This window comes from Peromyscus maniculatus, chromosome 17 (genome assembly GCF_049852395.1).
Source record: "Peromyscus maniculatus bairdii isolate BWxNUB_F1_BW_parent chromosome 17, HU_Pman_BW_mat_3.1, whole genome shotgun sequence".
Classification (NCBI taxonomy): domain Eukaryota; kingdom Metazoa; phylum Chordata; class Mammalia; order Rodentia; family Cricetidae; genus Peromyscus; species Peromyscus maniculatus.
The window spans coordinates 27,124,376-27,141,816 of record NC_134868.1 but is presented as its reverse complement, the minus strand read 5'-3'; the positions used below and the strand labels follow the sequence as shown (position 1 = coordinate 27,141,816).

General features: G+C 47.4%; 1 protein-coding gene across 11 annotated transcripts in view; it reads left to right on the top strand.

The window, feature by feature from the left end:
- Acsl1 (acyl-CoA synthetase long chain family member 1) overlaps positions 1 to 17,441 on the top strand; it is a 68,514-nt gene that overhangs the window by 28,333 nt on the left and 22,740 nt on the right. For all 11 annotated transcript variants that reach the window (XM_076553353.1, XM_076553357.1, XM_042262615.2 and 8 more), the window contains exons 3-5: positions 8,669 to 8,783; positions 12,325 to 12,389; positions 16,782 to 16,883. In XM_076553353.1, coding sequence (XP_076409468.1) covers positions 8,669 to 8,783; positions 12,325 to 12,389; positions 16,782 to 16,883 — 282 coding nt within the window. The remainder of the gene's footprint in view (positions 1 to 8,668; positions 8,784 to 12,324; positions 12,390 to 16,781; positions 16,884 to 17,441) is intronic.

Below are 17,441 nucleotides of genomic sequence, written 5' to 3'. Positions count from 1 at the left end.
ATACCCAAGAAAAGCAAGGGTTGATTGCATAGGAATATGATAAACCCATTCTGAAAACACACGTGATTTTGACCTGCTGTTACACAAGAGATGTGTGTACACTGAAGTGACAGATAGGATTTCTGTAATAGTTACTTGAGTTTTAAAATACCCTCCCAAATGAGGCCAACAAGTCCCACATGGGAAAAAAAAATGACAATTTTGTCACCACTCTGTGCTTCCTGCAAAAAGTTCCTACTGCACACCAACATCCGAGAGGTGGAGTCACCTAGGGTGGGACTCGGAGCTGTGGCCCCTTTAGGCCAGGCAGAGGTGACACCTAGTGCCTTGTGTGTTCTACAGAGCCAGGGAAAAACTTTATAGACAGTCTTCTCCTTTTTCCAGAGCAATGTGTGCTGAGTTTCCTTCTAGTGATATTTTTTCATGTGCTACACCCCCCCCCCCCGACACACACACACACACACACACACACACACACACACACACACACAATTTCTCCTAAACAAATCTTCTGATTGATATAGTGGACAGCACAGGACATTAGCAAGAATTAGAGAATTTACTGGATTTGGAAAGCGCCAAGGGCTTTGAGAATTAGAGGGTGGTGTTTCTTGGGACCCTGTGTCCTCAAGTGTGAAGGGAATGATATGCGGGCAAGTCTGGAGGAGCCTGCTTGCAGAACCCTTCACCAGGCTAGCTGGATTGGAAACTCTGCTTCACTGCCTTGTAAGCAGGGAAGTGAGGGGGGACGCAGTCAGCAAGCCTGTCCTTGCTGAGAGGTGGCTGGCGATGAGAGGCTGCACACATTCTCCCTCCCTCCACTAGTGGAAATCCAGCACCAACCGGTGGAGGACAGTTGTTCTGTCTTTGCCTGTGGGAGTCAAGAACCAGGGTGGTTGTCAAGTTCAACAGTAAGCATGACCCTTGCCCTGCGGCCTCTGCCCTGTACCTACTGAGACAGTTCAGGGGTGGCGTTTAAAAACTTTGTCCATTATCGTTGAGAGGTCACTGGAGTGTGGGGTGCCTCCTGCAGGCTGGTCTTGAAGAGACCTCATTTATGTAAAGATCTAGTGTTGCCAAAGAGCAGTTTCGTCCAGTTTTTTGAAAAGAAGTGTGTGTCGGTGGGCTGCAGGGAAGCGGCTTGTCAATCAAGTGGCAGATGTTAGGTGCTGTGCTGGAAGGGGGCAGAGGCGCTGCCCTTCACCACCAGGACAGTGCTTCTGTTTGCTGCCATTCTCCTGGGACGGCTCGAGCGCTACACTCCGAGCCTTAGGAAGTCTCCTGAGAGGTGACGTGGCCCCTGCCCTTCCTTTATTCTCTCTTTTTCTTCCTTCCCTCTGGTTTCTTTATCCTCCTGGGTTGCTTTTTACTTATGTTCCTGTAGCTACCCATTTTATAGATTGAGATTAGCGAGGCTACAATGTCAAGTTGGACCCTTTACTTCTAGGAACTCCTCGGGGACATCATTGGCTATACTTTATATATCGAGATAGGTCAGCATAACTCACCACCATGGGTTCCTGTTTGTCAAATACTAGCAAGAGCTTTAGTCTCCAGAACTACCAAAGACATAGATGCTCCCCGTTTTCCTATCCCTGCCTTTCCCAATTCCTGCCCTCAGGGGGAATTTGAGTTTTTACTTTCTAATTTAGCCTAATTCGATGTATAGAATTTACTAATTCGATGTATAGAAAAACTGATCCCAAAGGGACCCTGTAGATGTTGGAGAATATACTGGTAGCTAGCTCTCTTGACACAGCCTACTCCCCAGCCAACCTCCTTTCTGCAGGTTATGTTGGAAGGCTGCACTTAAGACATTTTCCATTTCAGTAGGAGCTGGTCCTAGAACCGTATCTGTGGACCTGGGGAACCTAGTAATTAAAGGCTCTGTGTTGTGGCGCATCTGGGCACTCTGGGCTCCAGCTGTCGGCCTGAGAGTGCAGTCCTCCTTGCTGTAGGCTTGTGTAACCCGGGCGATGAATGCCCAGTCCTTACATGTAGCGTTTTTATTCAGGAAGAATGGGAGCACTCCCGCCCATCCAAGATGAAGATCCATTTAGGGGAATCTGTGATCGTTTTCTAGAACAGATTTCAAAGCATGGCACTTGTCGCCGCCTCTCGCCCCTCCCCCACTTCGCTGCCCCCTTCTCCAGATCATAGCCTTTCCCTACAACTGAGTGACGGGGGACCTCTGGCCCAGTTCCACCTGTCCCTTCTAGTTCGTACCTCTTCCTTGGCATCCCCTTACTGCTTCCTTTCCAAGCCTTTGCCAATTAGTTTAGCTCTAATAATTAGACCCATAATAAACCCCTTCTCCTTGGGATAGGGTGTCTCGATGATGGCTTTATTAGGAGTACAATGAACTTCTTCAGGGTTGGTCAGATAGCTTTTCCTCCAGCTTCCCCCAAGCAAGCCCGGCAGCTCAGTTAACACCACACGCCTAAGCCGAACCAAAGAACGATTTAGCTAGAGCTTTCTTCTGCAGTGGCCCTCTAGAGCAGTTTTTGGAGAGTTGGGAAGTAGACCCAGAGGGTCATCCTGTCTTGAGGGTGATGGTCATCACTCAACTTCCCCTGGGCTCGGAGCTGCGATTCTCCATGCCTCTTCTTCCCTTTTCTCTGTTAAATGACAGATTTCACGTGGCACGTGGCATGGCTGCCCTGGCCCCGTCCCCAGGCCACTGCCCGAGACTGAGCGCACATAAATCCTTTTCTCTCTTCCTACACACTGCATTTGTGGTGGGTTTCTCTCTAGAGTGCTGTCCTGATCTTTACCACTCCCCCGCTTGGGACTTGTCCCTGGAGTCCTGCTTCTCAGACTGCAGGGCTGGCCCAGGATCTCTTGAGAGTATTGTTGAAACCCTGATTGCTGGGGCACACCCTCAGAGTTTCAGGTTCAGCCTGCTTCACTCCCTCGCCCAACAAAGGGCAGTTGTCCCCCAGTCTATATTTTGTAGACCTGGTCTCTAAGATGTAAGAAATATTAAGTATGAGTCTTTTCTACTAAATACTATAAAACTTTCTGTCTTCCCCACCTTTTAAAACATTCATGAAAATTTTTAATCCCCACCCCCCCAACTGATAAACCTTTGTTTACACAAAGGCCTCCTGCTGCATTCCAGGATTTTATGACCTTAAGACGGACTAGCCAATCAAATGAGGCTATGAGGGCTGACTCCCGCCAATGGGGAAAGGACAGAGTCCCCACGCCCAAGTGCATTTCCTGTGTGTGTGTGTGTGTGTGTGTGTGTGTGTGTGTGTGTGTGTGTGTGTTCACTCTTCTGAGTGTGACCTCTTGGTCAAGAGTAAAGTTTCCCTTGTCCAGACACTCCAGTTGGGATGATGGTCTCTTTCTTTGAGACCCAGAACTTATTTCTAACAAAGACAATTCTGTTAAGTCTGTGCCCCTCAGGGTCCAGACCTACTCTTGTCTGTCCTTGTTGACTTCCTTGTTTGTTTAGATTGACCAATATTCCTTGGAGTCTTTGGTCACTCAAGGCCTAGATGTCTTATTTACTTCTACACTGCAGTGGCCCAATGCCTGAGGCGACTTCCTAAGGGAAGAAAGACTATGGCTTCACAGTTTCACAGGTTTCCATCTTCACAGCGGGGAGAGCACTCAGTTCATGGTGGCTGAAGAAGTTCCTGTTTGTGTTCCCACAGATAGGAAGCAGAGAGCCAGCCAGAAACAAGGGACAAGATACACCTTAAAACACCTACACCATCACCCAAGTCTGTCTACTAGGCCCCACCCTTTAAAGGTTCCACAGCCTCTCTTAATAGAGCGACTCGCTAGAGAACTCGAGTCAAAGCATGGGCCTGTGGGGTAACATTCCAGATTCAAACCAGAGCATTCTACCTCTGGGCCCTGAAAGCGAATGACCATCTCATAACATAAACTATATTTAGTCCAACTTAGAATCCCACAGCCTTCACAGTTCCGTCACTGTCCAAAAGTCTGCATCCAGAATCTTTGCTGAGACCCAAAGCAGTCTTTTAGCTCCGAGCTCCCAGAAAATACAGAAACTATACACTTCCAGCGTACAATGACACAGAGTAAGTGCCGCCACTCTGAAAGGGAGGGGTGGTGGCATGGCAAGGGCCGGGTGTGTGTGTGTGTGTGTGTGTGTGTGTGTGTGTGTGTGTGTGTGTGTGTGTGTGGCGGTAGGACCGAAGCAAGGCCCACAGCCAGCAGGGCAAGCATCGCATCCTGTAGTTCTGTGTCCAGCGTGAGAGGCACATGTTGCCATGATGTGCACTCCAGTGAGCTTGGGAAACGCCTCTCCTTGCCACAGTGACACACGCAGCCTCCGTGCTGGGACGGCTCTATTCTGTGCTTACAGCTCTCCTTGACAGACAGCCTATGTGTGTTCTTGTCCCCGCCAACATCCCGGAACTCCATTGTACCGTAGTCCTCGCCTTCATAGCTTCTTCTGCAGACCTCTCGGGGCCTCCCTGCAGCACATCTGATGCTTTTAGACATCGCCCTGGTTCCCAAGATTTTCTTCAACAGCTTGGTGGAAGCTGCCATGATTCCATGATTCTAGCTGGAAGCTGCCATGATTCCATGATTCTAGCATTCTGCCCACCCACACAGAGTGCCACCGGACAACACAACATTTCCACTGTCAGCCTGGGCAGCCCTGTGCCTCCTTGCCCTGTGGTCACCGTTGCCTCTGGGTTCCAGTTCCAAGGCCCACGGTCACCTCTGAGTTCCAGGTGGGAGACCTGGGAAGACACTTTCTTATGTTGCTCTGTGCAAGTCAGGCACCCTTGGAAAACTTTCTCCTTGTTCTCACAGTTTAGTAGTGGCTATTATTCATTTTCTCCTCAGCATCCTCCGTCATTTTAATTGCGTTTATTCACAAGGGAATCCATGCCTCCACAAAGTGATGTTACTTATTATCATAGCTTTAAAAACACATTACCTTTGTATAATTATTTTTTAATTAAAATATAATTGTATCATTTCCTTCTTCCCTTTCCTCCCTCCAAACTCTCCTGTGTAAACGTCTCTCTCAAAATCATGGCTTGTGGCCCCTTTTTCTTTAGTTTTTATTGCTATACACACACGCACACGCACAATCACACGCACACGCACCCATGCACACCCTTAAATATATAGCTCCAACCTGCTCAGACCATTTAGTGTTAATTGTATGTGTGTGATTTTAGGGCTGACCACTTTGTGTTGGATAATCAATTATGGGACTCATTCCCAAGGGGACTGTGTCTTCTGCTCTTAGTGTCCTTAGTTGCCTGAGTTCTTTGCCTATGGGCAGGGCCCTGTGAGATGACCCCTCACCCTGCTTCACAGGGAAGAGTTTTTCTTTATAAGGAAGGTCTTTAAGATAAGCTTTTGGGTTTAGACACAGGAGGATTTATTTTGTTGTTGTTTTAACTCAGTTCTTCAGCGTGGGTGTGTATTCACAGCACGTGGTACTGCATCTCACACAAGTGTAAAATGTAGTTGGACCACCTTCTCTCTCGTACCCTCTGCCTTCCCCTGAGTGGTTTCGCTTTACCTTCGTGTCATATATAATACGAGATGGTGTGTGTGTGTGTGTGTGTGTGTGTGTGTGTGATATAAAATGGTGGTGATGTATATATAAATGGTGTGTATATATAATATGATGGTGAAATATATAAAACCCAGGATCCAGGAATTTTTGGTGGGTAAAGTCTCTCCAATTCTTGAAAAGTCCACAAGGCCTCTTTCCTATTTTCCTGGTACAAGCTAGCCGGCTTTTCTTAAGTGGTCAGTCTCTTTAACTACTCCTTTGTTTACAACATTAAATAAATCCCATTCTGGCCAACTGTACCTTCTCTCTCTCTCTCTCTCTCTCTCTCTCTCTCTTTCTCTCTCTCTCTCTCTCTCTCTCTCTCTCTCTCTCTCTCTCTCTCTCTCTCTCTGTCTTTACATCTTTTTGTTTACAAGTCTCAAAGTAAAGCTGACTAAAAAGCAACTAGCAATAACCATTCAACAGCCTGAAGGTTACAGAGTTTGACATTTTTCCCCTCCAAATTGATTGGTTATTACTGTTACTTTTTAGTTCAGCTTCATTTAATTTTTTTGGATGTGGGGAAATTATTATAGACAAGTTCTTTACCAGGACGTCCTACAAATGATCTCTAGTTGAATTCCCAATGGAGTCCTTGCTCCCATCTGAAAACTCATGAGCCGTCTTTACTGTCTGAAATCCTTGAGGCACTTTCATTTTCCAAACTCTCGCCGTAGTCGCTCACTAAAGTTTACAACAGTGTCTGCTGGGTCTTCCAGATTGCTCCCACGGGTCCTTTCCAGCAGTCCGAGAACCACGTGGTCAGGTGCAGTCAGAGCAGCAGCACCATTTGTCTGGTGTTCATTTCTCTATGAGCTTTGCATCATGACTTAGGGGAGGCAAGCTTTAATTTGGCTCATGGTCTCAGAGGGTATCGGTCCCCTATGGGAGAGAAGGCCCGATGGAGCAGCTTAGTTCATAGCGATGGGATTATGGGTCAGAGGCTGTGCACATCATGGCAGACAGGATGCAGGGAGCTCAGGAGGACCTGGATGCTCTCTGTCACCTTCAAAGCCCTATACCTGGTGACCTACTTCTGCCAGATAGGCCCCGCCTCCTAAGGGTTCAACAGCCTTCCAAAATAGCACCACTGGCTAGGGGACAAGCACTCAAAACATGAGGCTTGCAGGGGACATTTCAGATTCACACCGTAGCAGAAGTCTTAGGCCCCCTGTTTACCTGACCCTCGACTGCTCCACTCAGAGCTGTGAGAGCCTCTCCGTGGAATGCAGGTATGTATCATCATCGCTTCTAAAGAGCTTACACTGTATGGAGAAATGCCGTGAGTGGTTCGTTCCGTGGTGCGATGAGTGGGTGAGTGGGATGAGAGGTGCCACCCTGAGCACAGTGTCATAAGGACTTCCCTGTGGACAGCATGGGACAGCCAGGGTGCCTGTACTTCCATGCTGACTGCTCTTTGACGCTGCTGGCTGGGGCAGTTTCCTGTTTTTTTTTTTCACCAGACCTCAAGCCACAAGTGATCTCTTCCACTTTTTTGGACAATCCTTTCTTGTGGTGCTGAAAGTTCTCAGACCATGTTCTCATTTCCCCCAAGGGTTTCCTGGGTGTCGTAAATGCGAAGGGTTTCTCTTTGAAATGTGAAATAGGAAGAAGGCTCTAATCCAGTAGTTGAGCTCTCACCTGCCGGTGTGGAAAAGATGTCTGAGGGCTTCCTGTGGCTCTCTGGACCCCGGGTAGTATTTCTATGGTCCTGGAGAGCTTGGTAGCTCCTCCTGCTACTTTGCGGGGGACTAGGAACTGACACTGTGTTCATGGTCAGGAGTCCCTGTACATGGCAGTTGTGTTTAGGCCCTAGCAGGTGGAGAGAACTTAGAGGGTGTTCAGCAGCAGATGTGCACACCTGTCCAACAAACACCTGGGAAGACCTGCGTCTGCTCACCTTTAGCCCCTGACACCTCCCGGACCGTATTGCAGTTGGTAACGAGAGAGAGCTGTAGCAGGTACCCTTGAGTAGGTGACTTACGGAAGTTAAAACTGAGTGGTCGCTTGTTTCCTCCCAAGCTGGTAGGGTCATCCTCTGTTCTGTTGGTGGATGCCGTTTGAGTATACGAGGTGGTGACATTTTCCTTTTGTCCTCTCCTTCTCGTTGGCTTTGTCTAGCAGGGCAAGTACTTATAAATCTGTGAGCAGCTTTTATTTATTTATTTATTTATTTATTTATTCATTCATTCATTCATTCATTCATTCATTTTTCATTTATTCATTTATTTATTTTTTCAGTTTTCTTTCCCCAAGATTCATTCATGGCCATGTTGTCTTAGCCTCATTCTCCAAAGCCACCATGGTTCTTTCGCTGACTTACTGTGGAGGTCCACAAAGTTTCCTAGTGAAATCTGAGCTTGCTTTACCCAGCAGGGCTGCATCAGAGGATTGTTTGACCATGTGTGTGGTTACCAGGTGATTGGAAGGGTCCACACTTGGCTGAGCTAGGGGGAGGTCTTTTGCTCCACCCCTTGGCATTCCTTTAAAAACCCTTTAGAGGAGACAGAAGGGACCGGTGGATAAGGATCCAGGCCCTCCCGAGGCTTCCTGTGTTTCTGTCTCTCTCCCCTCTATGCTTCTATCTAAGTCTCTTATCCCTCACCCCTCAAGAGTACCCTGGGGGAGGGAGGTGGGGGCAGGGCCCCCCCATAACTTACATTAGCACATCAACAAATTCTGCACTTCTTCATCCAGCTGCTAGTCACCGCATAGCAGTTAGGGTTTATTTTACATCCGTCTGGTGAATGGCAATTGCATATATGGAAGGCGTACAGTAAGTAAAATAGGCTCACAGAATCTCTTTTGCAGAATCATGGCCACCAGTCATTGCCAGTGTATTTAGTGTCCACCTGAGAATTGCTAGGACAGGAGAGTGTGTTTGTACTACAAATAAATGACAAGCTTGGGGACACACACACACACACAGGCACACACACACACAGGCACACACACACACACACACAGAGGCACGCACACACACACACACACACACACACACACACACACACACAGGCACATTGGTGAACCTCATTTGGCTGCACCTCTGTAAAGGCGTGATGCTGTGGGGGCATCTGCTAACATCCTCCTCGCCCCTGTCCCTCCCAGGGTACGGACGGTGCTCGACGGTCCGCACTCCTCGACAACGACAAGCTCTTGGTGTACATCTACGATGATGTCCGAACCCTGTACGACGGCTTCCAGAGGGGCATTCAGGTGTCAAGTAAGCCCGTCGCCGCGTGGGTGTGACTGACGCTTGTTTCTCATGAGGGACGAGCCGCCTTCCTTTCAAGGGGCACATCTGCCAGGCTTCCCCGTGCCCAGCGTTGTTCGTGTTCCGCCTCCTTCTGTAACCTGTCAGTCAACCTCAAAGCTCATAGGACCCTGCAGATGTCCTCTGTCACCAAATATGCCCTATATTTGATGGAGAATCACATGTACTGTGCTCCAATGTTTCCTGTAGTTTAAAAAAAAAATGCTTAATTGGCCCTGGCCCATCATTTTTTCAAGCTTCCTGGGCCATTAACATTCTTATTTTGAGAGCAATGCTAACTTTCCAGGGAAGCTGCACCCCATCAGAAACACCCTAGAGAGCCCTTGCTGTCCAATCTCCTGCCTCCGTTACAGCCTCTCTCCAGCTCCCCACCTTGAGCCGGTCCTCAAGCGAGACCACTGCTGGTCCCTCCCTTCATGTCTTCATGCACATCCTTTTTCCAGGTCCCGGTCCCGCCCTTTCCACACCTCTCCCAGTGTCCTGGACATGGCGGTACTCTTTTGACCCCCCCGCTGCACTTCACCGTTTCTGTTAACCATCTCCTGAGTGTGCTGTTTTCACTTCTGTCTCAGGAGGGCCTCGCCCCCTTTTCCTGTCAGCAGCATCTCACGTCTGCCTCTGCAGTGATCCCTCACCATGCAGAGGTGGTCCCGCCTGGCATGCCCTGCCTACCTTTTGCTTTTCAGCCTGTGCTCCCCAGGAACATGTCCTTCCGCTTTGCCCTCCCCACAGCACTGACCCCGGACCTGTCCACACGAGATACTCAATCAATACATTTTCCATGAAGGAGGACTTTTTTTAAGGACCACTCTTGCTTTTCTGAGACTCCGCTATAGAAATAGATCTTAAGATCCATACTCTAGCTTCTGGTTTTTGCTAGATTGGGACCGTACAGTCAGGAACCAGGGGGGATTGTGTTCTCTGTGCCCCACAGGACATGTGTGCACTTAAGAAGTACTTACTGTTTATTGCTTGACACTGGTGTAGAATGATTACTCAGCCCATTGTGTTCAGCCGAATACTCCTATAAAAGGCTCATTAGCCCATGGTAAAGAGAAAGCAAACCTCCTGGTATATCATTTACGACATGAACTTTTTGACATTGGCATCAGGGTCTGAGCTCATCTAGGACAGCAAATCTCCCTGAGGTAGAGCAGGCCAGCATCAAGCTACGTGAAAATCTATGTTGTAAGTGATGCACACAGCCTTTCCTCTGTAAGCAGAGAGTGGCCTGTATCTAGGAGTGTGGGGCTGACTTACCCTGGACCTCTGGCCCTCAAACAGCTTTCTGTTCTGTTGTTAGTTGTCTGATTGGAAAATAAGTGGTCTTCAATAAATCACAGCAGCAGGAAATGTGAGCTTTCTTCATGCACACAGATTAAAGGCAGCTGCTTTTTAAGTCAACACTTCCTTTTTTCCTCTAAGAAACATTTTATCCTAAACTTTAATTTTCTTAGGATATCTCAGGATTAAAAAATTATAGAGGAGCAAAGCCCAACATTTTCGTAGACGGTCAGAAGTTTGTTCAGTGGCAGGAAAAGCTAACCTAGAGCTTTTTATTTTTTTTTATTTTTTTTATTTTTGGTTTTTCAAGATAGGGTTTCTCTCTGTAGCTTTTAGAGCCTATTCTGGAACTCACTCTGTAGATCAGGCTAGCCTCGAACTCAGAGAAGGATCCACCTGTCTCTGCCTCCCATGTGCTGGGATAGCCTAGAGCTTTTTAAACCTCATTTTAATTTTTTAAAAATTATTTTTCTGTGTGTGTTTTGCCTGTGCACCTGTTACATTAAGTGCCCATAGAGGCCAGAAGAGGGCATCAGACCTCCTGGAACTGGAGTCAGAGATGAACTTTGGGTGCTGAGAATTGAGCCTGGGTCCTCTGGAAGAGCAGCCAGTGCTTGTAACTGCTAAGCCATCTCTCTAGACCCCTCAAAACTAATATTTTTAAAATTCACCTAGCTTTACGTTGGTGTCACCTGGGGACACTTTTTTAAAAATTCTAAAGCTCATGCCCAGCCATCCAGTGATATCAGATTTTAGCAGTAGGGCCTGGGAATGGGTATTTTCAAGTTTGCCGGTGAGCTGCTTTTTAACCACAGCTCTAGAGCTGGGGTCAGTGTGCTGTGTCCCATAAAGTAAATACTTTAGGCTTTAGATGTTTGGGGCCACAGACTCTCTGCAGCTTCAGATGCAGGCGGATGAGTTGGTAAGTCCGTGTTCTACCTAACACTGCTTCCAGAAACAGCCATTGGCTCATTGTGGCCCTTGGCTGCACTTCACCTGTCTCAGTTCTGGAGGAATAAAATGACATCAGTTCCTGTAGCCGAGGGGTCTCCCCTCAGATGATGGGGAGCTGCTGCCCCTCCCGTACCGACCCAGCCTTGGTACTGTTACAGTACTGTAAACGGAAGTGAGTCTGGAGGAAGGACCGTTGTTGTCAGATCTGTTGTCAGGGAGCTGTCAGGAGCCCAGCTCATGTCCTCCCATTTTCTCCACGGCCGGCCGAGTGACACCTGAGTCCATTTGCGCGCCACACTTCCCTCGGCATTAACACCAGGCTTGTCACAGCCCCCCGGGGAAGCCATTCTCCTGTCTTCCTCGCCAGTTCTGCCGTGTCCCCATAGCAGATCAGAACACCTTTACAAACTCAGACTTGGACTGGTGAACCCCGACATTGTGGCGTCTTCGCTTCCCTTCCCTTCCCTTCCTGCCCGTGGGGGTGGGGGACAGAAAGTTAGCAGGGCTGGGGCGGGATACAGGAACTCGCAGCCTGGGCGAGATGTCATCCTCAAGGATCTTGTCCCAGTGCTGCCTCCTATGACAAGCCCATGGAGGGATTAACCCAGTGATGGGGTCGAACCCTCAGGGCTCCATCTCTTCTCACAAACCCGCCAGCTGGCACCTAAGCCTCCAACACATGACTTGCTTCGAGGGAGCACTTCATTCTGAGTTGGCATGCTTGATGCTTCCCTAGAAATTCCGGTGGCTGCCTCTTCTGCAAACCCACAGTAGCATCTCTACCCTCAGCCACTGGCAGGAAAGAGAAAGCCACAGGTTAAATGTTCTTGAAAATCATGGTGGAACAGACTTTCAATCCCAACACTCCAGAGGCAGAGGCAGGCAGATCTCAGTGAGTTCAAGGCCAGCCTGGTCTACAAAGTGAGTTCTAGGACAGCCAGAGCGATGTGATAGAGAGACCTTGTATCAAAAAAACCCAAACTCAACCAGCAAAGAGTCAGTCATATTAATATCTGCCATTCTCCATTATTTATCTCCAACCCCCTTCTGTTTAAGAAATGGTGCAAATTAAACAAAGAAACCTAACAATCACTTCAGACTCCAGGGGGGAAACATTTCTAATCGGAACTCACCATTTCTAACTTGAAGACTAGACTGGTGTTTTGAGGAATAGAGAGAGAAACAAAGAAAACGCAGGAGTAGTTAACGGCCAAGGCCATCTCCTGCTTCATCTTTGTTTTTCCTTTTGTAGACAATGGTCCTTGTTTGGGTTCCAGAAAGCCAGACCAGCCCTACGAATGGATTTCCTACAAACAGGTGAGTCCCCTGGCTCTCAGAGCTCTCCTCACATCTGTGAGCAGATTCTCAGTGTAAACAGCTAAGTGGAATACTCCACCAAATACTCAACCTAAATGGAGAAGAGGTTGATTTGGGTTCGGGTTTGGGGTATCCAGTCCGCCATGGTGGGAGAGGCTTGGTGCCCGGCTGTGCAAGCGGATTATGCAGCTTGTTAGATCTCAGCAGATCTGAAAGACAAGCAGTGGTAAAAGAAGAGGTCAACTGAGTGCTAATGACCTGTTAGTGTATCAAAAGGGGATCTGTGTGCTCAGTCTGCATTCCGAGAAGTGGTTAGGTAAGAAGTTGGGGATCTATTAGTAAGGTTGTATAAGAAAGGAGAGTCCACCCTAAATTGCTCAAGAAATAAAGCTATCCACCTGACCTAGGAGACAGGTGTTGTTTCGTTTGGCCTTGGATGCTTGATAGGTATTTTAGATAAATATACTGTTAGGAGTTCTTGGAAGCACACAAGAAAATCATTTTAGGAACCAGCTAATATATATATATAGAAGCTAAAATATCACCAAGACTTCTTAAGCCGTGGCTTGACCTTTGGAGAAGTCCTTGACTTTTCCAAGTAGTAGCTTTTGTGATAGTAGCTGATATCCATCACGTTCTCCTGCAGCTTGCAGCACCAAGCCCCGATCTGAAGCAGGGCTAGCCTAAACCTGTGACCCTTTATGCACCAGCTAGGCCTCATGTCCACAAGGTTGTGCCTCTTCCAGAATTCTGCCACTAGCTGGGGGCCAAGTGTCTAAGCACATGTACCTGCGAGGTCCATTTCAGATTCCACCTGTAAGAATGGCTCTGTGGGTTGGTCCAGCACACTGCTGAAAGATTGCTGGGGCAGGAAATGGGCAGCACTTTGGGAACTCCACTGAGCATCTACGGAAAAACAGAGCAGAGGAAATCTTGGGAAAGTCTAACTAACGGGTGGATTAAAGCACTTTATTGGCAACCTATATGGATTTATTGGGAAGTATAACTCTTCAGATAATTCTAGAAATCTCTAGAAGCAAATGTTCTCTCTACTTCCCCCTTCCCTCCCCCCCCCCCCCGGCCGCCTAGGATGTCTTTGCCTGAGGGGTGCTAGGAAACTCAGAAACCCCGATTTGGAGTGTCCCCGTGTTTTATAGATGAGGGAAAAATGCCCTGGGAATGTCTTTGCCCACGCTCACATAGTGTGAGTAGCAGAAACCAGACCAGAGCCGGGTGTGCCGTGGACATGTTGGCATCTGTTCATTGATCCTCAAAACTGTCCTTGGCCACCTCCCCAGGGTGTGACATTTAACCCCTTGGTGGCCATGGGGAAGAGCCCAGATGTTCAGAGGACACCCCTGCCTCTCTGTGTAACCCTAAAGCTAGGATCTGGATATCCGCACACTTAGCGCTCTCATCCTCACTCCACAGGGGCCATAACTGTCTGAATCACAGTTTGAGAGTCGTGGGTCCCAGAGCAGGAAGATGTCACCTTTTTTTATTTTTTTTAATTCTCATTATGATCACACACACAGAATCAAGCTGTTGTTGCTTTTCCGGTCTGGCCTCAGGATGGGCAGGCGCAGCTGTGAGCACAGTTTAGCTGCTGCCTTCCTTTTTCCTACACAGCTGTCCAGGAAATGGCTTTCTGTCCCTGGGCTCCACTGTTGCTTGTTCCGGGGCCAGGTAATCCCGTGACACTCATGAACAGCACAGATTGACTCTCTCCCTCCTCGTTTTTAGTCGTTTTTAGTGGCTTGTCTGAGGGTGTGGCTGTGGAGGGAGTTGTCCTTTGGAGCCATAAACCCCAGCCTGGGAAGGAGCACCTGTCAGAGCTTCTTGGATTGAAGCCCTGGATTTGTCCTCGTTGGACAAGAATGCCCAACACTCTGCTTGGGTAGTATTTGTCTCTTAAGAGAGACAAGGGAGATGGCCTTATAATACCTTGCCCGTGGAACTCACGTGACCAGAGGGATTTCTCTCTTTCGGTCTGGCTTTACCAAAGTCCAGACCAGTTTCTATCCAGTCCCCCCTCCTACCCCACCCCCACCCCCCAATCAGTCAGTGTTGACTCACATCTCTACTCCCAGCACTGGGAAAGTTGGGACCAGAGGATCCCTGTGAGTTCCTGGCCAGCCTTGGATATATATGGAGGCCGAGTCCAACTCTGGGCTGCCGAATGAGACCACCTCAAAACACTAAGACCCTTGCTTCCAGAGTCTCTATAGCAAGACTGTGTGTTGGACACAGGGCACCGTGTCCCAGCCCTCAGGCTCCACAGACTCTCCCAATGCTCGCTGCCTTGTTTCTGTTAGGTTTCTTGGCCTGAAGAAACAAGGCGTCTGGTGCAGATTGGTGTTGAGGGCACCCTGTACGTCCCTGGGGTTTCTGAAGATGTTGCTGTGTGATTTGCACAGTTCAGCCTGAGGCTTGGCAGAGATGCAGAGCTGAATTTACCCAAAGCCGACTCTGGCTTTGTAGAGATCTTTACCTCAGTTTACTTTTTACTCACTTAACAAGACTGACTTTTAGGAAAGTAAGAATCTCTTTGAGTATTTTTTTTTCTTTTGAAGAGCAAAATGGACCATCTTTCTAGAATCATAAATGTATGTGGATTGTCCCAGTGAGCCCTGCAAATAATTGCAGGCATTTCTCAAATTCCAGTCCCTTAAATTCAGCGTAGACTTGTGAACTGGCCATGCTGTTCTGTCACCTGGCCTGTACCACTCGGGTTCCCCTAGGTAGGCCTGGGGAGATGTCAGGTACCAGAACCAATGGGATTCCTGGCAAGGATGGGATGACTGGTTTTCCTGTTGGCATGATAGGCCTTAAAAGTACTCCTGAGAATAAAGAACTCCACGTTTTTAAGGCCTTTTTTTGTTTTGGGTTTTTTGTTTGTTTGTTTGGTTGGTTGGTTTTGGTTTTTTGAGACGTTGTTCTCTGTGTAGCCCTGGGTGTCCTGGAACCTGCTCTGTAGACCAGGCTGGCCTTGAAACTTGTAGAGATCCGTCTACCTCTGCCTTCCAAGTGCTGGGATTAAAGGTGGGCACCACTGCTGCCTGGCCTAACTTTGAAGGTTTAAATTTTTAAAAATTAATTTAGAGTAGGCGTGGCTAGAGGGCAGCCATGGATATATATTCCTGTCTCAGTTTTGTGACTGTTTTCACGTGGGTATTAGAGTGTTGGTTCTCATCTACTTTTATTGCCTATCATTATTAACACTGCCCTAGGCTTGGGGCATTTCTCAGAGCTGTAATATTTGCCAGCTACCTAGCTCTCATTTTCTGGGGGGTTTTGTCATTTACTTAACTTTTTATTTTTTATTTTCCCCTGGACTTATTTAACTTTAGGTAATTTTTAAATGTGTATCTTTGCATATAAGGCCTTTAAAAATCTCCTAAGATTATATCATTTACCAAAAAGAAATGTGGGATTGTAGATTAAAAACTTAGTCTTAGCTGGGTGTGGTGGCACATGCCTTTGATCCGAGCACTAGCGAGGCAGACACAGGCAGATCTCTACAAATTTGAGGCCAGCCTGGTCTACAGAGCAAGTTTCAGGACAGCCAGGACTATGTTGAGAAACCCTGTCTCAAAAACAAACAAACAAACAAATAAAAGCTTAGTCTTTTTTTTTTTTTTTAAACCGCTTCTAATGACAGGTTTTGAGGGGTTTGGTTACTTTTCTAGTGCTTTATAACTGAAAGAAAAATCTAGCCAGCTAACATACCTGTGATCCCAGCAGCAGGAGCAGTAGAACTGTGAATTGGAGGTTAGCCTGAACCAGCTGGAGAAGTCAAGTACTGGCCACGAGGTCATTTTAGAATGCTTGCCCTGAGTGTGCATGGCCCTGGGTTCCCATCTCAGCACTGCAAACAAGCAACAACCCTGTCCCCTCCAGAAAAGAAAAGAAAAGAAAAGAAAAGAAAAGAAAAGAAAAGAAAAGAAAAGAAAAGAAAAGAAAAGAAAAGAAAAGAAAAGAAAAGAAAAGAAAAAGAAAAGAAAAAGAAAAGAAAAGAAAAAGAAAAGAAAAGAGGAAAAGAAAAGAAAGCAGTCTCTTTACTCTTTGTCATTTTGTAGCACTAAAATAGAAACACACAGGTAGGGGAGGAAGCCCTGATTTGCAGTCATCTGGGACCTGCAAACTGAGAACAACCTGCTTTGCAGAAGGAATCCTATGGCCAGGTCCATTAACGCTGCTGCTGTGCTGCCATTGTGGTGAATAAAACCTTGTGTGGTGCAAACAGTTTTGAAAAGGCATAGCTCCCCTTCTCTGAATAGCTCTGCTTGCAGCTGAGACACTGGCATCACCTGGTGAGCTTTTGAAGTCCTTGCCATGGGAATGCTGCTCTTCGCTAATGCTTGCCCTCCCCCCCCCTTCCCCTTTCTGCAGGTTGAAGAACTGGCCCAGTGTATAGGCTCTGCGCTGATCCAGAAGGGTTTCAAGGCCTCCCCAGAACAGTTCATCGGCATCTTTTCTCAAAACAGACCTGAGGTATTAACTACGAGCCATTTACTGTACGGGGTTTCCACGGGGCTCCATGGTTTCACGCCTGTTGTCTGTTTTCTGCTGGGAATATGGCTTTGGGGTTTTTCCTTAGAAAGTCAGAGGTATGAAAACCTGAACTTGAGAATTTCTTAAACTTTAAGAGAAAAAGAAAACCATCGCGCCCCCATAATTTTTTTGTTTACATTTTTCTTAATTCGGGTCATCAGCAAAACTCTTAGAAACAAAATGCCATATCAGAAGTCTCCTCTCTTCAAGGGCTACCTCTGTGACTAGATAAAAGGCATCAATAAATTATTGATAAATTAGACCAGAAATCTTGGGTATATTTTTGTTAGAAGCAAACTTTTCTTCCTTAAAAGGTCTGAGCCTTTCTTCTGATCAAATTTCCAAACTTAAAATACCATGAAATACCCATTCTGAGTTGGCCTTTGTGGCGGTATACAGCTGTTATTTGGCTGTGGAAGCTCACGCTTAGTACTCCAGAAAAGTGACTTTAGGGGCTGGAGAGGTGCCTCAGTGGTTAGGAGCATACACTGCTCTTCC